Consider the following 23810-nt stretch of genomic DNA (forward strand, 5'->3'; position numbering starts at 1 on the left):
AGAGCTTCCGCGCTACGCGCGGGGGAAGGGGAACTTGATTCAAACAAGGATTAAGAGTCGAGAATGGTACATCGAATCGTCTTCTTTCTTTAATAATCTAATGAAACGTCAGAGCTTCCGCGCTACGCGCGGGGGAAGGGGAGCTTGATTCAAACAAGGAATAAGAGTCGAGAATGGTACATAGAATCGTCTTCTTTCTTTAATAATCTAATGAAACGTCAGAGCTACCGCGCTACGCGCGGAGGAAGGAGAATTTAATTCAAACAAGGATTAAGAGTCGAGAACGGTCCAACGAATCGTCTTCTTTCTCTAATAATTTAGTGAAACGTCAAAGCTTCCTCGCTTTGCGGGGGGGGGGGGGGACTCCCCCTCCCTGCACCCAACCCCCTAGGAACCGCGCTTCGTGTGCTAACTACCGCCCCCCCTTAAATTAAATCCTGGCTACGCGCTTGGGAGGGGTGCAACTTGCCACACGCTTCTACCACTTTGGTTGCTTTGATCCATTGCCGAAAATATTTTGGCACCTATCATCCCCCCCAACCACGGATACAAATCGACACCCTTGGGAGAGAGAGAGACAAAGTGTGACGGTAGGAGTTAGAGAGAAGAGAGAGAAGAGAGAGAGAGAGAGAGAGAGAGAGAGAGAGAGAGAGAGAGAATGATAGAGAGGAGGGGAAAGGGTTGGTAAGTGATATGCATGCTATTAACATTATAAAATGAAAAATGTTAGTTACCAATAGATGAACTCTAAATCGCTTCAATAAAATACTTTGATTGAGTGAAATTTGGCAGAAACTGAAAGGGTTCCAGTCTAAAAGGATCTCCGTGACGAGTAGGCTATAGGCTTTAGTTATATATCAAATGTCTTTTAGTGAACTAATATAATTATCTGTGCTTTCTGGTGGATAAATTTAAATTAAGTGCTACTGCAATAATTGGATAGGGTAAAGTGGCGTCACAGTGGCGCCACAGAAGTGAATGCTATAAATAATGCGAGCTATGAAAATGATGAAAAACTAGCGGCTCATTTTCGTTTATCCAATGTTGCCAAAATATAATACATTTATATATGTAAATTTAAATATATCATATGTTAGTTTTTATACATTTTTTACATTTATAAAAATTAATTATTGTGATATCAAAATTAAAAATTAAATTTGGTGTTAAAAACATGTTCAAAGTTGATATTTTATGTCGAGTTTTAATTAAATTTAGTGAAAAGCCTGAATTTGCGTTGCTGAAAAAGAAATTAATTTGTGTACCGTTGGCAAGAGCCTATATCTGATACTATTTGGGCTGAAAAGAAGGTTCAATCTTGTGTTTAAGGGAAAGGGATGAAATGGTGAAGCAGGGAATCAAGATTTTCTGCCGAGTGAAGCCAACCAAGGCCAAAACTGGGGTAAGAATCGTACTAAAATTATTGATCTTAATTTTGGAGCGTCGCTTTCGACGACGACGGTACGGCTTTTCTTGACCTTAGCTAGGCCTCTGGGCCTGGCGTATTTTAAAGCCGAGCCTGTAGATCCACAAAAGTACAGCGGACGTAACTGTACATCGCGCCGCGCTGATAAAATAAACTATGAAGGTCAGAAGGGAACTGGGATTTGGTTGTCCAGTCTGGAATTGTCAGTTTATTGTATCTATTTTAGTAACATGAACTTATAATTTCAGGTCAGTACAGTAGAATTACGTAGAATGGAACTCTCTGAACATGCTGAAGAAAGACCCAAGAGAGTTTATCTCACTCGATGCCTTCAAAGTGGCATTGAGGGATGGCACCGTCTAGCATGCAGACAAGCTACTTTTTATTTTGTATTTGTATTTTTATATTTTTATTATTATTTTAACTGCACATTCACTAAACAATGTGTATATATCTGCGTACTATTGACTGTGCGCATCAACCCACAGTGTGTTAATCTTCATTTCATGAACTTTATGAAGCCTGCACTTTTAAGGAAGAAGAAGAAGAAGAAGATGTCAATGCAATATGCCAATGAATTGTTGTGTTTGATGAATGATGGATGGAATAAACCTAAAATTAGTAAAAGTAAAACATAAAGGTAAAGGCTCATGCAAGAATTGTGTCCGTTACTGTGGGGCTGGGAAGTCATTTTAAATGAGTGGTTGTTTAGTTGACAATAAATCAAAGTATTTAGTGATGATTTGTTCAAAGTGATCATTAGTGGGTAAAGTCGAGCACAGGACACAGGTTGTTTGCAAATATAAATTCAGTAAACTCTGTGTGTGCGCCAAAGTATACTGAACTAATCGCTTATTATTGTAAAGTAAGTTAAAGTATTGCATTTCAGGCAGAACCAACATGGAGAACTCTCGTAAGAGGTGAGAGGTAAATCACACGTTAGCTCATTTATCACAAAGTGCTATCGCTCCGGTATCAAAGTATCATATGTTTGGCTAAATTCATGACCGATTTCAAAGCGCTTTGTATGAGAAGAGAGAAGATTCCACTTGACTCCAAAGCGAGTGTGCAATGTTCTCGCGGGAAGGGTGATTTCAAAAGCATTTTAGGTTTTGTTTAGGGCCTACCTCCTTCATGCAGAGCAATGGGTACCAAGTAAGGCTAGGACCGCTAGGTGATATATATCATATTTCATATTATCACCTAGCCCTTGCACAGTTGAGGATAACTGAGTCTACGGTTTCTGACTATTAAAGTGGGTTTCGAGTAGACCTAGACTATATGATAATTTTCCAATATTTTTTTTCTACTCGATTATAAATTCATCTTAAAATATATTTTGCTTATATGGCTGTTGCATTCTTAACAAATTTAGACTAAATATAAATTATGCATGGAATTCAAATCACATCTTACAAACCCATATATAACAGCCATTGACAGAAATCTGTCTTGGTTTTTCTCCAGCTCTATGAGGTTGATGAAGATGACAACGAGGAGCCCACGAGGCTCTCATTCGTGGTTCCCAGGGACCAGGCTTCGGGATTTATCAACAATAAGAAAGAGGAGTACGCTTTTCGTTTTGAGAAGGTCTTTGAGCAGAAGACTAAACAAGATGAGATCTTTGAATATGTAGCGAGGGATGTCGTGGACAAGTAAGTCATTATTGGTTTTTAGCTTAATTACTGTAAAACTATCGATTCTAATGCTTGCATGTGTTTGCGAATTTGTAAGTGGTTCGGATCCCTGAGGGTTTTATGCTTGTTGTCACAATTGATGCAGTACTGAAATTTTGTGATTCATGAAGGTTTCATGTTGCAAAAGGTTCTGGTTTTACAATAATTACATGTAGTACATTGTACTTTCATAGAACTCAAGTCTGAAATATGGAGACTACTACCATATTTTAAGAAGACCATTTTCAAGTTTCCCTTTGTGGTGTTCTTTTTGTAAAATTTTGACTTCATTTAGTTTTGAATTGGAGCTATGATGTGTAGGGGGGAACAAAAAAAAGAAGGAAGAAAAATAATCTTAACAGGGTTCTTTTTGCTTAAATTATGATATATACCATTAGGGGTATATACTTTATTAAACACTCATGGTAAAAGTTTCACAGAACTTGAGTTTATTTTTGCGAAAGGCACCCATGACTTTTTAAAATGAAAATTTGTCTAACCAATCACCTTACTTTTTATTCTGTCATTAACATCCCTAAATTTGATTTGCTTTCATTGTTATATTCTAAACAGTGCACTTATGGGATACAATGGAACAATATTCGCATATGGTCAAGTAAGTAAAACTGCAGAAGTCCTATTCATTCATTTCACTGTTTGTCTTTGCTTCGACTATTAAAATAAAATAACATGTATTTATAAAGAAAATGATGTCCTCACATGTTCTTGAAATTACCAACACAGTACTATTCAAAGTTTCTATGCTCACTGCCTATTGGGAAATTTTTGTCGCTAAACAGAAGGTCTCATTTGTAAGAAGGAAATCATGAATTATCAAATTATAATTTAGATAGTTGCTCGCCCCTTATTATGTGAATGTTTTCACTTACAGATAGAATATCTGTTCTGTGCTTCTGTAGGAAAACAAATTTGCCATTTTTCTGTTGTTGCTCATGTCGGGCGAATGTAGTATTGGCTGTTATTCAAAATATTTTTTTAAAATCAGTGATTTCATTTAGACTGTGTGCTGTAATAGTATATGGAAAATTAGTTTATTTCTGAAGTTATAATAGCTTATTCCCATTATAATCAATTTGTAGACTGGGAGCGGCAAAACATTTACCATAACTGGAGGTGCAGAGCGCTTTGTTGACAGAGGTATTATACCTCGTACACTCTCCTACCTGTATGAGCAGTATGCAAAGGTAATTCACAATTTTTTAATTTTTTTTTAAAGCATTAAAAAGAAGACTTTTCACATTTTAGTGTGTAGTATACATGTATTTTAGATAGTCTTTGTGTATAGGATAACATAAATATTATCCATGTTATACAAATAAACTGCCATTTGAAAATCTATAAAGGATAGCTTGTTGTTGCTGATAATATGAAGATCACTGTTTAATTTGATATTTTAACTTGATGTATAGGTTAGTTTCTATCTTCTTATCTACATCTTATATTCAATGTAAATGTCCTTATTTGTCAATGATATTTACATGCTACTGTTTTGTTTTTGTTTCTTACATTTACAATGAAAGAGCTTTAAGATTACATCCACTTTCACGGCTTTAGGATATCAAATGATAGAAGTAAATACAATTACGGATATATTTGAACCCAAACATTGTGTATAAAGACACTAACACTATATTTACACTATTCCTATGTCATATAGAATCCTGAATATGTTTACACAACACATATATCATACTTGGAGCTGTACAATGAGAGTGGCTATGACCTTCTGGACCCCAAGCATGAAGCAGCAAAACTAGAAGATCTACCGTAAGTACAACCCACCCTTGTCCCATCAAAACATTTCTTGTTATAAAAAAGATGTAGGCTGCACTGTGATCAGACATTTGTTCCTGTTTCATTTATCCTGGGCTTTATTTCATCAAAGAAAGGGTTAGGCATAGTGTTTGGTGCAGGTTTAAAGATTGAAATTCTTTTTAGTGTTACAAATCGGCGCCATTGTTGCTGGAGGATGTGTCATGTAGCTATGGCTGCTTTCCCCACCATCATCATCGGCAAGTTTTGTTTTTGAAAGTCCCACTTGAGCTACAATTCAATTTTTTCATATTTGCAAAAGCTTGTTATTATGTCATATATCAACCATAGCTAATTAAAACTGACAATTGTTTAGATATGACACCTGTTGTGGGTTGTCAATATCAGTAAAGGGACATGAGGTTCTCACTACAAGTGTGAGTACCGTCATATATTGCAAGGTCTGAATTGTACAAGGCTGTAGACTTGTAGGCCCAATGCCGCACATTGGCTCAAGTCTAGTCTACTCAAGTCTCATTGTAAGGCATAAAAGTTTGTGAAAAAAATATAGAAGGCTTGAGGACCAGAGTCTGTGGAGCACTTGATCTTCTTACTTCCCTAATGCATTCCTGTTTTCTCTGCATTAGTTGTAACGTGTATAAACCAGGCCTGATAAAAACCTGATTTAAATCGGTTTTCAGATTTTTATGCCTCCGCCACCGAAGGTGGTGCCGGAGGCATCATGTTGTTTTCGGGTTGTCCGTCCGTACGTCCGTCCCGTTTGACCGTTATCACAATATCTCAAGAACCATTTAAGATTTAAACTTAAGACTCGGGAATAGTATTTATCACCATAGGAAGACGATCTGATTAGATTTTGGAGCACGTAGGTCAAAGGTCAAGGGTCACAGAGGTCAACTTATGAAATTCCATACATTGAGATTGTTATCATAATATCTCAAGAACCACTGGAGATTTAAACTTCAAACTTAACGATAGTGTGTATCACCATAGGAAGACAATCTGATTAGATTTTGGAGCACATAGGTCAAAGGTCAAGGGTCACAGAGGTCAACTTATGAAATTCCATACATTGAGATTGTTATCATGATATCTCAAGAACCACTGGAGATTTAAACTCCAAACTTGTTTAAATTGCTCTATGGCGGAGGCATCATTTTCGACTGCGCGCAGTCAAAATTCCATCTAGTTTAAAAACAAATTAAAAATTTTTGTTACCAGATTTTTTTTTCCTTCCCTATTTTATCCCGATTTTTCTGATTCCCCTCTTATTTTCTCTATTCTTCCTTATTTTGTCCTATTTTTTCCCCAATTTTCTTACTCGAAAGAGGGGAATGTTGTTAGATGCCATTTTTTCCCCACGAATCCTCTTTTTTTTGTGGTTGAGGGGAAAACAAAAAACTATTTTTTTTTAGTGCTCACTATCACCCCTGGTATAAACTGAGCATAGACAGGGTTGTAGGGTTTAGAGGGACTCCTGTCCCATTACTGCATTAGAAAATGATATTATGACAATTCTTCCTTGCAGTTCAGTAGAATCGATGCTGAAACAGCACTTTGATATGAAAGCTGTCTGAAACCAATGAAAGAAAATTCTCACTCTCTGTGCTCTCTAATGTTATAGGAAGGTGACGCTGATGGAGGACAGTGATGGCAACACTCAGATGAAGAACATCATGACACACCAGGCATCCAATGAAGAGGAGGCTCTCAACTGGCTCTTCCTAGGAGACACAAACAGGATGATCGCAGAGGTGAGTCTAGTTGCCAAGATAACGTGCCACTTTGATGATCGTATCTTTTCCCCAGGCTTTATTTTGTCATAAAATATTGATTTAACATGCAGGCCATGTTTATGAAGACAGTGCAGCACTTGATGTATTTATTTATTCATTTATTTATTTATTCATTTTTGTTTAAACAGAGTAGCTCTCTCAGTATTTAAAATGCTGTTTTCTTTAGGGGCCATGTACAAAGTACAGATTACAATTAGAGAGGAAATTGAACAAAGTTAAAATGCATTCATAACATATTTTATGTTATTTTTATACCATGATTAAAACTGTTTTGCACCAAAGATATTGGAGGTTTGACTGATTATTCAAAGATTTAAATCATTAAATATCTGTTGTATGAACATACATGCATTTTTGTGTACTTACAAAACAATTTCTGTAACCTCTTAATAACCCTCAACAGACTCCAATGAACCAAGCCTCAACCAGATCTCACTGTATCTTTACCATACACGTGTCAGTACGTGAAGCAGGTTCGGCCACCCTTCGGAGGGCTAAGGTACATCTTGTTGACTTGGCTGGGTGAGTACACGTAAACAGCTTGAGTTGTCTTAAAGTGTGGCACACAAAGTATGCACATTCTCTACTCCCTGGGGAGCATTCCAGCCAGGGGCTATTTTACAGACTCTCACAATGCTGAGCAAACTATATCAATGTTCACATGCTACCTGGTATCCATTTAACACCTGGGTGGAGAGTGGCAAATATAGATTGATGTCTTGCCACAGGACGTTAGAGCCGGGCTGGGATTTGAACCCTGTACCTACCAGACCACAACACCTTTAAATTTATGTTTGTTACCATAGTATAGTACATTTTGAGAAATATATATTATTCTATTCTTATCATTGTAGATCAGAGAGAGTTGCAAAAACAGGAGTCGGAGGAAATCTTTTGAAGGAAGCAAAGTACATCAATTTGTCTCTCCACTTCCTAGAACAGGTAAGGATTATTTTGAGAAGTTTTCAAATATTCAAGAATTTCTAGTGACATTGAACAAAAGGGAAAACTTATTCCTCTGTCTAAAATGTTTTGTGAACCTCGACTTTAGACTGACCTTAAACCCAGTAACAGGTTTAAATTGTATAATGCCAGGAAATTTTTTGGGGGAATTTTTCCATCATTGTTTCCTTGCCGTGAAAATATAAAGTACCATTCAAACCAATTTTATATCCATTCAATTTCAGTAAACATGATTTTAGTTTTAGTCCAATGTTAAAAACAAATCAAAGAAAATATGAATATTATTGAATCTTTCATTTTTAGTAAATTGTGTAACTGAATATCTCTTCTAATATATGTGAGCAAATAGTCAATAAACTTTTGTAAATGTAAATGTACAATTAAATGTAAATCTCATTAAATCTTTGATTTTTAATTTCTTAATTTTTAATTTAATGAATCCTCAAATGTTTATTTGAATTTGAATTTGAATTTAAATCTTCAAATGTTTATTTGAATTTTAATTCCAATTTGAATCTTCAAATGTTTATTTGAATTTAAATTTCCAATTTGAATCTTCAATTGTTTATTTGAATTTGAATTTCAATTTGAATCTTCAAATTTTTATTTGAATTTCAATTTGAATCTTCAAATGTTTATTGAAATTCAATCCCAATTTGAATCTTAAATGTTTATTTGAATTCCAATTTGAATCTTTGATATCCAGGTGATCGTGGCCCTGTCAGAGAAGTCGCGTACACACATTCCCTATCGTAACTCCATGATGACTGCTGTGCTAAGGGACAGTCTGGGAGGTAACTGCATGACGACCATGATAGCGACCTGCTCTGTGGAGAAGAAGAACATTGATGTAAGTATGAACAGTGCCTATCTCAGTTAACCCTTTGGGAACCGAATGGCTCCTGTATTAGGTCTATGGGAATGAGAGAATCCGGTTGTCAGCGGGTTAAGAGTCGCTGTCTGAGAAGTAACACTAGATATTATTTTATCAGGCATACTGATGAATATCAGTATTTTTAAATTACATTTTTATGCCTCTGCTACAAAGTAGCCGGAGGCATTATGTTTTCTGGTTGTCCGTACGTCCCGTTCTTGTGATCGCTTTATCTCAAGAACCGATTGATGGATTGCCGTCAAACTTAGATCGTGCATGTATCTTGCAGAGCTAATGAACTGATTAGATTTTGGGGTCACAAGGTCAAAGGTCAAAGGTCACAGGGCTCATTATGTATGCAAAATAGCTCGTTATCGCGTTATCTCAAGAACCGTTTCATGGATTACCGCCAAACTTTAATCATGCTTGTATCCTGCAAAGCCAATGAACTGATTAGATTTGGGGGTCACAAGGTCAAAGTTCAAAGGTCACAGTGCTCATTAGGTATGCGAAATAGCTTGTGATAAAGTGCCAATGTTACTCATTCTATTTTGAACTCTGAGAGAAAAAAAGGAAGAGGGGAGTTAATGAGAGGAATTAACATCATTTAGAGGTAATCCTTTCAATCAGGCATGCAGAAAAACAAATTTGTGCTGAGAAGTGCACAAGGTTCAAATCTGTAGAGATTGTTATTTTAAAACCAATATGGTGTTGAAGAACACTTCAGCTAATATAATTTTGTTTTCTCACTCACTTTGCTGTCCAGGAATCGATATCAACATGTCGCTTTGCTCAGCGCGTAGCATTGATTAAGAATGATGCTGTTCTGAATGAGGAACTTGATCCGAAATTGGTGAGTAGATGACATATCATTGCATTGGTAGTGAGAATTATAATGATATTTCATATGATAATATTCTATTCTTACATATCACATTCTGACAAAACGTCCCTATGCACTTTCAAACTTATGATAATGTCATTATATTAATATTTTATTGAATAATGAAGCAAAATGTTATGGATGGTTAACCTTTTGGATGATAATAATGTTAGAATCTGGATTTATATAGCACTTGATACAAAATACGCTCTCTAAAAGTTTTCCAGATATTTTTACCCTTGTCATCTGATTCATTCATGCACATTGTGTACCATCTAACTCCCTGGGGAGTATTCCTACTGTATGGTCACTGCGAGGGCGTCATTCTACCAGGTCCCCATTTCTCTCCTGGGTATGGAGTGACATATGTTGATTAATGCCTTGCCAAATGACATTGGTGCCACGTCAGTGATCTAACCCACGACCTTTACATTTCAAGTCAAGCGCTTAAACCACTCAACTACGACACCTCTATAGTACTACCTCCCTCTGGAAACTGTGACAGGATAATACATTTTTTGTCATACATTTTGTAATAATATCTGTAATAGCTTTGTTCATCTTTATGTTGGAAATAAAATAGATATGAATTGAATTGAATTGTTTGTTTTTCTTCTTCTAGTAATCTACATTTTCTCACCCTGTTTAATTCAGATGATTGCTAAATTGAAGATGGAGATCTCGGAACTGAAGAACCAGTTAGCCTTGACATCAGGAGAGCAGTCAACTGATGAGCTTACGCAAGAAGAGATTGACAGGTACATTCTATTTAAAATCTAATGGGTTAAGTAGAGCCAAAGTCACAGCATCTTGGATCACTAATAACTGTTACCCATTCCATGTATGTAATTCTTGTAATAGGTCTGGTGAAACTACTCTTAAATCTCTTGGTGATATTCTAGCGTGGTCAGTAATCTGGCACATAATTTTACATGATGGGTAATTAGGAAGAGGTGGGGGAGGGGGTTAATGTTCTAAGGGCGTAGAGTTTCTGGACAGCTCTTCTTACATCAAGAAGATCAGTGAGTATACATGGGACAAATTATTATTAGTTTTTTAAATTCAAAACAACAACAACTTAAAGGCAGTTATTAAAGCCCCACTGTACTACTTGTAGCTATTTGCTCCCTCTATATAGAAAACAATGCCTAATCGGTGACCGTTAATTGAGAGCTGGGTTGATGAGATAGCCACCTGTCAGTGACCACGCTGTGTGGTCTAATCCCTCCTGGCCAAACTAGTACAGACGGCCTTTAAACAGTGTCATGCCTAAAAAGTGCTCAATATGTTATCATTCTCTTTAGCATTAAATGACGTAATACAGGAAAGACCCTGAATAATATATGAGCAGATATGAGGAAAAATCAATGAATTTTTTTTCTGATTCATTTTTATGTCTCACTGTCACATCACCATGACTTTGGGTGCACCATGAAGGGTATAATGACAGAATAATCTATTTCCTTTGGTAGTCTAAGAGTGTGTTCTCTGAAAATGATAAAAAGAGGGTTTGTACAGTTGAACCATGATATCTAATTGTTTCATTAACCCACCTGCATTAACCATTTAATCACAGATTACAGGAGAGAGTGGCTGCATACATAGAGGATCCTGACCCCGAATGTCGGCTCAATGTCGGAGCTGACATGAGGAAGATCAATGAATGTTTCAGAATATTAAAGGTATAATTATTCATTTACATGTTCGATATATCAGATTTGGAAAAGAAGAAAAAGTTTCCTTGTTGAGTTCTTTCTTTAACCTTGCAATATTTATTTAGAGAGGCCAAACATATCTAGAGTTTCATGGAAGGCTGAACAATTGTAAAACTATTAAAACGACTAATTGGAAATATCTGGTTTGTGACAACTGACAAGTATGTTTTGAGGGTTACAATAGCTGTTTTCATGATTGTATGTCAGTGATGTCATGGCTGTTATAAGGAATGGTAATCTTACCTATTTTATTTCAAACTATGTGTCCTATTTCCTAAGTATCTTTTTGACTTCTATGTTATCAAGACTATTATGTTTCTTACCACTAACAAGGACATTCCTTCCATTGTGGATCATGCATGTGTATGTATTTTCCCAATAAGAGAGAGATTCAGGAAGAGGCATGATACAATTAATATTTGTTGTTGTTGTAATGAAAGCAAACATAACTCATATTTGAGATACAGAATATGTGGCAATTCATGAAACTTGCACTGGTGTGCTGTAAAACAAAATGATACCAATGAAGCTAAAATTTGTAATTGTCTGTCTGTTAAAGTAATTTGTATTATATACTTACCAAATAACTATTTGTCTAAAGTAATGTTAAAGCCCCACAGCTCTACTTATAGTTACTTGCGCCCTCTATACAGCAAACAATTCCTAATCAGTGCCTGTTGGTCTCCCATGACCCCCTTTTTCTTATGTTAATTGAGAGCTCATTTGGTGTGAAAACCACATGTCAGTGACCTTGCAGGGAGGTCTTATCCCCCTTGGCCAAACTAGTGCAGACAGGCTTTAATACATTTGTGCATTCCTTGTTTCTGCAGCAATATTCTCAAGGTAAGACCCTCTCCTCCTCCTCCTCGGAACCCTCGCCTCAGAGGCACCAAGAGGAGAGGTCGTCCAGACCCGACGACACCCCGCCCCCGAGCTACACCCCCGATACCAGCTACATGGCAGGGGCGGAGGTCAAGAAACTCCAGAGCATGGTGCAGCAGAGAGATAACGAGATCAGTATCCTTTTATACAGACAGAACAATTACTACTACGTTAAACTTTAGCCCCTCCGAGGCATTGGCTTCTCTCTCGCGCATTTAATCTTACTACTCTCGTTCTATCTTCCCAGTTCTTAATGTTGTTTATCCATCCCGCAATACGTCTACCAACTTGACACTCCCCTTCAAATTTGCCTTCAATAGTCGCTGGTACAACACTCTTCTCTTTTATTTTCCAGTGCCCATACTTTGTGATCTTCCCTTTCTTGACTTGTGCCACCATTCCTTCTTCGCCTGGTACCATAAGTTTTTGCGGACCCATTAATTTGTTCTCCTGTCCTTCCAGCTGACCCTGAGAAGTCTCCAAATCCACATATCAAAGGCATTGATTCTCTTAACGTCTGATGCCTCTTGCTTCTTCGGAGGAAGAATTACATCTCGGGACTTCCACACAAGTGTCGACTGTGCCATTACTGTTCGAGCCATTGCTTGTCTAAGAAACAATTTATTAGAGTGCCCTCTTCATTCTTTGTTTGGGGGGAACGAAGAGTATGTATGTGCCGAGTCTGGTAATATCCAAAGAGACCTTTGTATGCATCAATAAAATCTGTTCGCTTTCTTCTGTCTTGTAGGTATTCAAGTTACATTTTCCAATGACATAGATGGTAACACTATGTCTGGACCTTCTCTAACTCCTTTGGTGCCAGGCTATTTCTGAAGAATCTTGTTTGATGTTGTGACTCTTTCTTGACATGATTCCTTCATATTGATAGCTGTGAAGGACATCCATGTATATTTGCTATTCATTAGATAGGGTTCTGTAAACTATAATACAGTAATCAGAGAGTGGAAAATAGGAGACTTTGTGCTCTTCTATTTTTCTTTTCCCTCCACAACATTGTCTTTTGCCATTCATTTACATACTTATTAGGCAGTTTAACATGTCGTGTTTAAAAGGCAGTTAACAGGTTTATATTTTGTCATAGCTCATGGTATTGCTCGAGACTGAAAACTCTGGAGAATCATCATCAGCAGGATCACAAAAGGTTGGTCATGAATCATAGGACCATTACAACTTTTGAAAAAGCCATTAGAATATAAATGATCTCCACAATTTCTATCCTAAATAGAAACTCACCACAAGTACTGAGCATAATTGTTAATGACCGGTCAAATACAGTTCCTTGACCAAGCATTCCACCAGACATCCTTGTAAACATGCTGAAGAAAGAGAAGAAGAGAGCCCTGGATGCCATCAAACAGGCATCAGTGGGAGGAGGCGGGGCCAACCCAGACACCAGGCACCGTCCAACCAATAGCAGGTCAGCATCGGAGGAAGACACGCCCCACAGCAGGCATCACACCACCGGTAGCAGCCAATCACAGAGCAGCTATGGGAGTAGGATGGGCCACTCAGAGGAAGAGGAGGGGGAAAGTAGTCTCTCACACAGACCAAGGAGTTCAAGAAGAATCTTAGGTGAGAAACACCCCGTCATCATCTTATAAACTGTCCTGTTAGATTATCTGATTTGAAAGCATGGTAGATGCATTTAACGTGTTTAAACGATTCGTTATGTGAAGAATGGAATTGTTTTGTCATCATGACTTTGATATCCTACAACATAATACAATGTAGGAATTCTTTTAATGTTGTGAAAACAGCATTCGGTAGGCCAGCTAAATTTGAGATTCTATTGGAGCATTTAGAGCACTACAGTCTGTAAATGCATTTTAGAAATCCAACACTGAACAAAAAAGCCAATATTTATAGTACTATTCATATAGTGTGCGGCTGATAAAATTAAAAAAGGAATTTGATGCTTCTGCTTTATTTGAGTTGCAGCTGTTCAGCTAACCCTCACCCACTAAATGATAAAATAAACATATTCAATCTCTCACTCATCTACCAAGGGGACATGACCGTTGGTAGGCAAGAAGCCTTTGAGATCTTCCGTCGTGACTATGAACACAACGTCGCCATTGAGGATAACAAACACCAGCTCAAAGAGAGATATGGAGCAGCTAAGACGTACGGACAGCAGGTCAACGATTGCAGACAAAATATCAGTGAGTCAGATCAGAGCCCTATTTTCACAAAACTTGTCATTAGTGACACACGAAAGTTTTTGTTATAAGCTAGTGAAATCCTTGCTTCTGATTGGTTATCAGCAGATTTGTCACCTATTTTTGTCATTTGTCATTGAAAAAAGGCTTTGTGTAACGGGTCCCAGATTGTTTCTCTCAAGCCTCTTTCACATTATGTGGTAAACTGCTTCAAAAAACCACCGTGGCAAAATCATAACTATTCAACATGTAAATTGGGGTGAAATAAGGCTCCTCAGAATTTGTACAGATCTGTATGTTATAAGATACAGACATGTGCACCCCATTATGCTGATATCATTATTTTTAAAATCTCCTTAAAATTCTTGTTGTTGACAGTTTAATGCATCACATGTGAACATGGTTTTAATGGTAATATTTCATCTTTATTTGGAGAATTTGGACTTGATGTTGATGTCCTATCAATCTGAAATAAGTTAAAGAATGGAAGCTTTGTTTGCTTTGTAAAGGCCTCTATAAAGTAACAAAATATATCTTCTTCTTTTCATTAGACTTTTTACCTGTACTATATAAAATATGAATATGATCTAGCAAATGACAGAAAACAAATTTCCCAGAAGTATGCACATAAAAATATTGTCAAAATAACATTTCCATAGTCTATCCAACCTTTATAAAGTCCAGTGGACGCAAATTAAGGTAATTCTAAACAAGGTACATACAGCAACAAACAAATCCTTCAGAGGCCCTCCATGAAAAGATAGGAGATTTTTGTATAGAACATAATGGAAATATCAAAAACTCTACTGCAAATTATCATTATTTTTGTTTTTTCCTCGCAGATAAAGTGAAGCGCCAGTTTGAGCATCGTAGGATGCAGCTTGCCATGGCAGGCGACGTGGTCGCTGAAGAGGAGGACGAAGTCGAGGCCAACCTTAGAATGCACTTGGAAGATGAGAAAACAAGGTGACATTTTTTTATGTACTGTATTTGCTGAGCTAGTTGTCCTTGGCTCTTTCTTATAAAAAGTTGCTACTGATCCAATTAATCGCAAGTTTGCAGTCCCCTATCTCCTACGTACATAGTTGCGATTGATATCAACTCTTTGTAAGATGGGTCCTGGTTGTACCATACTTTGCATTATGTTGAATAATAGTGTGTTGATATATATATATCTTTGTTTGCCATCCCATCATCCATCAGTTGCAAGGACAACATAGCTGCTCTGCACAATACTTTATATCTAGGACAACAGCTTGGTGAAGCCAAAAACCATAGGATATTAGTAATAACCAGGGTATAAGTAATCTTGAGGGTTTTTATCGTGATTCTGCAGGTACAAGGATGTTTTTAACAATTTACGAGTCATGAAGACAGAGATAGAGCACTTGCAGCACCTCCTGGAAAGATCACGGCTTCAGTTGCAAAAGGACTTTGAGGTCTGGTGGGCAGAGCAGTCTGCTTCCTTACAGGTCAGTCTTAATGTACCATTTTGTTTTTCCGGTGACCTCTTTACATGGTTCAATCACAGAAAAGAGGCAAAGATAGTGGCACTTTTTTCTCCATGAACTCAAAAGTATTGAGGATGAAGTATGTTTTGATTTAATTTAGCCTTAAAAAGTTATAGGTCTTTGCTTAAAAATTTGTATCCTGCAGCTGCTAATAAATATTTATACCTTCTCTATTTTGTAATCTTATTCTAGAGTACAATTTTATAATTCATTATTGATGAAAAAATATTATCTGAAGATTGTAATGGTGAGAGGAAACTATGGCATGAATGGCCTGCCATAGTTAAGTCCAACTTAAAGTTGTCTTAGTCTTTGTGAAACACTCCCATGAGCTGGTAGTCCAGGAAGTAGTTTTATAGATATCAATCATGTCATCTCAAAGTCTTTGTTTGTTTGTCTATCATATCAAATCAGGCCGCACCGTCACCTCACAGACCTCCAAGCAACCCTGGCAAGGCGTGGCGCACCCCTCCTGTCTCACCCATCAAAGGCCAGCACGAGGAACACCCTAACAACATCCATCACTCCACATCATCATCATCTCATCTCCATGGCAATAGCCACGCCCTGATAGACCCCTCCAGCTACCAGCGCAAGACAACCGGCAGCCACCACCATCACGACCAGGGTCACCACGAACACCGGAGCGACCACCAGGACGATCACCACCAGAGACATCATCGACCGCACTCTGCCACGCACAGGAATGCCCTTCTGCAGGGGCTCAGCCAGAACCAGCAAGGCCTGGACTTTGCTAGAAGACCCCCCGTTCCTCCGGTGGGGAAGTCCAATTCGGCGGACGATAGGATACGAAGGGGCGGGGGAGAGAGTGGTCCAGGAGAGGCTGAGAGCGGCAGGCAGCAAAGGTACTATTCAGGCAGAGATGTCCATTTTGGTGTATCCTCGCTGATGACACCACCTTTATACTAACAACAAAACCAGTACTATATGTTTAATACATCTATCAGTTTAAATCATACATGTAATATGTTTGATAATGACAATTAATGTAATCAAACTTGTAACTTTATTTTTATCCAGATTGCTGGATGGTTTATTAAATAATTGTGTGTCACAGTATATGCACATTTTTATTATCTTGTGCAAAAATATAAATGATTTAATCACTACCTTTCTTTTTTTAATAATAATTTTACTTGTTCATCATATAATTGAGCCACAATGTCAGTAGGCATTATTTAATCAGTCATATAGGCATTTTTCTAAAAAAAAGACACCAATCAAGCCCTAACTCTAACCCTACTGTATGCAAATTAGCCACCTCATTATACGTTTGTCGCTATTTTCATAAACATGCCCCTACAACTGATTAGATAATGCTTACCCCCAATGTCTACCTCCTGTATAGGTCAAACTCACAGGGAAACTCGAGCAGTCTGAAGCTTACCGGTGACAAGAGAGCTGATGCTGATATCATGGCTTTCATCAAGGCTAGGCAGGGTCTACTTCAACAAAAAGGTGAGTCTGGTAATCAGACTATCAGTCAAGTGTCATAATCGTTGCTTCAAGACATGACACAATTTAGGCAACATACAATCAAACCTGCTTTAGCAATCGCGTGTATGAAAAGACCACCTGTCTATAATGACCACATTTTGTGTTTACCTTGAGCGGTCTTTAGAAACAGGTTTCACTATTTTACATAATGTGTTGTTTCTGTTCTCAGTCGCAGCAGTAAAAATTTCCTTTTTTTTCATGCGGACCGAACTTGATTGAACATGCAGTTCAAGAAAATGTGAAAGTCTGTCATGGTTTGTGAAAAGTTAAGACTAAATTGTCGTTTTTAAAAGCTCTCATTACACTTAACATTTTCTGCTCAGATAACCATGATTAATCGCTAGAGGTGAAAATGGAATGACATTATTTTTCAGTACATGAACATAAAGGTAATATTCTACTTCTGTGTCAATGTCCTTGGACAAAATACCATTTTATTGTTCAAATTATTTTGAAGTAGGTATGAATCTTTGTAACCACTGTTATATTTTTAATAAGCATGACAAAAATATTATTTTTGTTGTTGTTGTACAAAATGCTTGTTGTCTGATGTTCTTGGTTTTTATGGTGTTTTCCATCGTCGTTGGATGATTTTTGCCGATAATGCTCTTTTATAATATAATCATCTTTTCCTACTTTTCTTCATTTTATTTACATCTGTAGGCCAAGCACCATGATAGCAGCTGCGAATGCAAACCGTTTCATAGTGTTTGCAGTGTTGTCTTGTGATGGAGATGAGAAGACGGCATGCTGATGTCAAGAACCAACCAACATCCGGCTACAGTAGCACCAAGACAAGGGTCATGATTATGAAATCAAGTGCCAATTCTCTCAGTAACGTTGCTTTGGCATTGTTCATCAAGTCACTGCAGTGATTGAAAACAGCCTTCAGACTTTGGTCTCTGTTTTAATTCATTCAGTTGTGAATGTTGTAAGTCATCATTTGGAATTGAGTAAAACTAAAAAGGTTGCCATGCTGTCTAGTGATGGAGATGGTAAGATGACTTTCTGATGTCAAGAAAACAACCAGCATCCGGCTACAGTAGGACCAAGACAAGAGTCATGACTGGATATCAAGTGCCACTTTTTGCAATAATGTGGCTGTGTGCATTCAAGAAGCCGGTTCGTAGATACCATCTGCGCATTGGCAGATAAAGGTCATTTCAGTGAACCTAAATTGTAAAACCCATCGAGACCAATAGTGGCTTTGTGCTTATGAAAGTAATGTTATCATTACTCATTGATTATTTATTGACGGCACATTTTTTGATACATAATACTGGATTTGTGCCCATTAAAGTTATGTATTCATTACTCGTTATTTATTCATTGACAGCACATTCCGTGATACACATGGAAGTATTATTCTCAAGAGGGCATACAAAAGAAATTCGTGAATTTGGGCAGTGATTATTCTAAAATGCACAAAATGAGACATCTCCATGTGTAAAAGATCAATGGATATTTGGAGGTCATTTGTAACCAAAGCTAACTACGAACTGGTCTATTGCTGCAGCTTGTTGATAAGCTTTAAAACACTGTAGTTGACATTTAAATTGATACAGTATATAAATGATTTAAGCCACTGTATAATATATGTGTTTAATATTTAGCCTCATGCAAACTCACTTTTGCAGTGAGGCACGACTGCAGCTGTGTTGAATGCTTTTTTGGGGGTACAACGATCCGCATGTGTCGGGTACAGTGGTTTAGTCCATCATTTTGATCAATCCTCGCCCTGAAATAAACTCCTTTGACAAGAAATTAGAGAGTGGATCATTATATGTGCCACTCTCTATACAAGTGTAAATGGGTACTTGATATGCTTTCTGGCTACTTATTAGCTTGGCCTTGATTGGGGTAACATGTGTAGTATTGGAGTGGCCACAGGGTCACCATGTTGACAGACCAGTGTACAAGAAGCTATCATTTTTATCTGTATGATTGTCGGGAGGATGCATTTCATTTTATGCATGAACTCTGCCAAGTCATTCAAAAACAGACAGGGTGTATCTATACTACTATCAGAAGACATGACTCTGTACTCCACTCTAGCAAACTCTGTTAAGGAATGTTAGACATCAGCCATGAAACGCGTCCAGATGTGGCGATAAGGTTTTCCTGCTTTAGAATACCAGAGAATAGATTTGCAATGACTACTCAAATTGCTTATACATTTAGTTGAATCTGAGGTTTACGAATGGTGCATTAGTTATTTTGACTTTAATTATACTAAAATCATGCTGCTGGTCTGTAAGAATAGAAATTCAGTGGAAGTTATATCTTAGACATCAGTTAACAATTGTCCCAGTTTGGTAATTATTGTTACTGGATGATTGTTCATAGTTTGGGGATTAATCAATTGGTTGTCCTGGACTCTTTCTTGTTCTCAAAATGTACTTGGTCAGCTGTCTATTTGGTTCGTTCGCACCAATAAAATCCAGTGGAATAATGCCTGACATTAGGGTGAACTATGACCTGTGTCCTAAGTTTTTTGACATACGTGTATACTGTGCTCATGCAAACTGGGAGCTGTAGGGAAAAGCATTGCCCATCTGTAACAGAGGAAGTATAAACTTAATATATAGACAACTTTTTTATCTGTCTGAATAACAGAGCACTTGGTTCTGATTTCTTTAATAGTGATATTATGTGAAGTAAGGAAAAGAGTAAATGAAGCAATGGAATTTTAAGAATTTGTGCAATAATCGTGTGATTAATTATGATGAATATTCATTAGATTTTCTAAAGGGCTTTTTTTCTTAAACAGGTTTAAATCTTTGTGGAAAAAGAATGTTTAAACGCTGAGATGGAACCTTAAAGCTCTTTATATCCAAGGGGCTATATAAATTGCAACTTTTATCAATATCTTAACCCTAAAGACCATCTGTCTATAGTGGTCATCAATATTTCCACCTACTAGATAATGAACCTGTCTAGAAAGGCCACCTGTCTGCAGTGGCCACTTTCTGTGTCTCCTTTGGGTGGACAGGTTTGACTGCAGTACACTTTTCCACTTTCTCAAAACAATGGATAATGGATGTCTTATATATTCAATACATCTTATAAGTTGGGATGCTTGTAATTTTGAACATTTTTTTTTTTATCTTTGAAAGTATAGTTACTGGTAATTACAATTTCCAAACCATCTGTTATTTCCCATGTAATTTTGTATTTTCCTCAAGAATTTCATTGCTTTTGTTGACAGCTTTGCTCTGTGATTTGCCAGATCACCTTGATTTTATGAAGTGTACTTTTTTTTTACGACAAAAAAATAAGAAGAACTGTCTTTTTCTGTGAACTCTTCCATATACTATTCTGTCCATGTTTGTGTCGTATTGTTTCAGATAATAACTATCAAATTAATATGAATGTATTTATAAACTTTGATATTGATATACGTATAGTACTGTTGATTGAAATATACACTTTGGTATAAAATATAAATTCATCTGGCGTGCAGAGTTGTCTTATTTCTTCCATCAGTGTTTATAATAAAAGAGCACTTGCAAGGTGTGTGTGTGTGTGTGTGTGTGTGTGGGTGGGTGGGTGAAATATTTTTATGAGAGAATGAGTGAATGAGTGATATTTTGTTTTTGTTTAATAAAAGGGCAATACAAAGAATTTTATCTCAGACATCATTGGTTACTTTAAAGGGCAACCCAACCTTTGTAATGATTTCATTTGTACGAGAGCAGAAAAATACGAAAAGCAGAATGGCCGAAGTTTAAACAATGAATCAAACCAATTATAAGACAGTTATTAATGTTTGAAATATGAAATCAGTACATCTGTGCAAATCTCAAATTGGTGATTTGGTCAGTGGATTGTGACATAGTCACAGACAACTCTCCCATTCAACACCACAGTGACATACTGTTTTGGCCAATTTGAAATTCCCTTGCATGTAGTGATAACAACCTTTTAAAAATTCCTAACTTTTGTATTGTTTGTCTGATTTCGATCAAAGTTTTGACCAATCTCCTTTTCTGATTTCGTTCTGCTTTCTTGCAGAACAATTTGGTATTAAGGTCAGATTTTCCTTTAAGGATTTGAGTTTACTTGAAGATTCTATGAAGATGATGCCCCCCCCCCCCCCCCAGGATGGATCGGATCAAAGTGACATCTGCTTGGAACCAGAATTTGGTACAGAGTTAACACCCTTTTGGCTACAAAAATACAATATGAACTCTTGTGCTTTCAGATCAACTGTCTCCTAGCTTTGTTAATTGGGAATGTCCTCAGATACATATTGAGGATAACACATCTGACCCTCAATCATTCTTAGTTGTATTCTCGCTTTCTTATTTGTATTGAAGTAATTAATGTGCACAGTTATAGATGCAAGAAGATTGGCAGGGAGAATTTGCATATAAATTATAATAATGGGCCAAACAGAGATTCCAACATATATATCTATTTGCCTAAAACATAAAACAAAACAACAAACCAAGCAACTAAAACAAACAAAATAACTCACACACTGCAGTTTTTCCTTTTGATTTTCAGCCTTTTTCTCTGATATGTCTGCTTTTGCAAATAAAAAATAATTATCAATTAACTAGGTATACATATCTGTTCATGCTCCTTTTAGAACATATATATATATATATATATATATATATATATATATATATATATAACAAAATATATAGGATAGTATCTGAGTTGAGCATTGCACCCTTCAAATAAAACTGTACAAATTGAATAAAAACTGTACTCAAAGTGGCTGATAATGTACACTGACATATTTCCGGTGATAAAATGTTTTTGGATATGATTTTCCTACATGGACAATTTGCATTAGAACTCATCATATATTTCAACCCTAGATTTGTGTCTAATTGTTGAAAACTTTGTAATCTTTTTGATTTTGTGTAACAATAAATTAACTTGCTTTTGACTATAGATGGCGCTCGATGTTTATGATTTCGGATTGCACAATCTGTTGAATTTAAATGCCTTTCCTTGCATGCGATATGCTCCTGGCAAAATTATATGAGCGGTGCGCTCAGAGAAACATGCCCGATAGATTAGCGGGAGATGGACGGCAGCAATTCGCTGCATTAGAGCAACAGCAGTCACGTCACCGCGGTTTCCATGCATAACATTTGGCTGGAATACACGCTGGCATAGCGCAAATTCCAATCATTTTCCATCGGTCTCTCGATCAGACCGGACTGAGGGACAGAGGAGACGACGGTGTAAGGAATATTCACAGCTAATCCTGCCAAGTTGGAGAGGTAAGCAGAAATCGGATAACCCCTGCACGTCTGCTTGCGATCTCGAGGGCTGTTGCATGTTGCGGGGTCTGTGATTTGTTTTCATCCGCTGCCTGTCGACGACATTTGGCCTACAGGCCTTGAAGGCCGACCGGTCGATACCCAGTAATGTTGTTGCAACAAGTCCCTTTGTGCATGTGAACAGATTGAAGGATAATCGAAACATCTAAACACCATCGGGGATCTTGTGAGTGATTTTTAATCTGGAACACACAGTCGCTGAACGATCGATGTACAAACCCTTCGAGTTGGACTAGGATATCTATTGAATCTTGTCTCGAAACCGAGCTGGTGTTGCATGACCTTGAGGATACGGAATGTAACTGCAGTCGACCATGGCATCTCAAGACGCAGAAGACGAAGTGTCTTTTTTGAGGACGGTAAGATATACATTCCTATCTTTACACTAGAAGGATGTGAAAATTATATCAAAAGATGAAACAATATGTTGGGCAATATTCCACATACCGGTATTATGATGATGATAGGGATGATGATGATGATGATGGTGATGATGATTGTGGTGATGATGTTGGGGATGGTCATGTTGATGATGATGTGGATGAAAATGGTGATGAGGATGACGATGGTGGTGATGATGGTAATCGAGATGATGGTGGTGGTGATGATGATGATGCATGATGGTGATGATGATGATGATATTGAAGATATCGTCCTTGTTTTCACGAAGTGACGGTAGTGAGGAAAATCGTCACGCAAAGTCAATGCAATTTTTTTTCACTACCGTCACTTCGTGAAAACAGCGACGATATAATTGATGAGGGAAATTAAGACGATAAATAAGATGGAGATAATATTTATAGAATGGTAAATGCAATCGATGATGTTGATGATGATGATGATGGTGATGATGATAATGATGGTGATGATGATAATGATGATGATGAAGATTACATGTATGTAGGTAATGCTGATAATTTGTGATATACTGTATGGGATATTGATGTTTATCATAAATGTTGCTTTTACAATTAACCCTATGCTATGGGCTAATCCCAAATCATCAACCCTGCTGTATAGACTAAGATTCATTCCCAGGCCTGGCCGTTCAGATATTAGTAGTAGACTGTACACATATGTATGTGATTTGGGAGAATAATTCTGATTCTGATTTATGTATTTAAGCAAAAATTATGAATCAGGAATGGTTTATTATCAAAACTCTGCATACTAAATAGCTGGAGAGATACAGGAATTTCATCTCTCCAGTGAATGTCTCCTCCAACTTCTATACCTCCAAAATACTTGTCCAGTCGTCTAGTATGGAATAAATTGCTGACCTACTTATG

The 23810-nt window shown here is 37.2% G+C and overlaps 1 protein-coding gene across 1 annotated transcript; it reads left to right on the forward strand.

The window, feature by feature from the left end:
- Positions 1 to 1232: 1232 nt before the first annotated feature.
- On the forward strand, positions 1233 to 20665 carry LOC587003 (kinesin-like protein KIF6). Its single transcript, XM_030998551.1, has 20 exons — positions 1233 to 1402; positions 2894 to 3081; positions 3676 to 3718; positions 4203 to 4307; positions 4781 to 4890; positions 6521 to 6650; positions 7096 to 7214; positions 7547 to 7634; positions 8362 to 8505; positions 9296 to 9382; positions 10067 to 10170; positions 10989 to 11094; positions 12012 to 12144; positions 13330 to 13602; positions 14037 to 14192; positions 15032 to 15155; positions 15526 to 15661; positions 16115 to 16566; positions 17070 to 17179; positions 17882 to 20665. Exons 1-20 carry the CDS (start codon positions 1343 to 1345, stop codon positions 17893 to 17895), a joined length of 2682 nt encoding a protein of 893 aa, XP_030854411.1. The 5' UTR covers positions 1233 to 1342; the 3' UTR covers positions 17896 to 20665.
- The last annotated feature ends 3145 nt before the right edge of the window (positions 20666 to 23810 follow it).

This window comes from Strongylocentrotus purpuratus, unplaced genomic scaffold, assembly GCF_000002235.5.
Source record: "Strongylocentrotus purpuratus isolate Spur 01 unplaced genomic scaffold, Spur_5.0 spur5_scaffold_5, whole genome shotgun sequence".
NCBI classification, from domain to species: domain Eukaryota; kingdom Metazoa; phylum Echinodermata; class Echinoidea; order Camarodonta; family Strongylocentrotidae; genus Strongylocentrotus; species Strongylocentrotus purpuratus.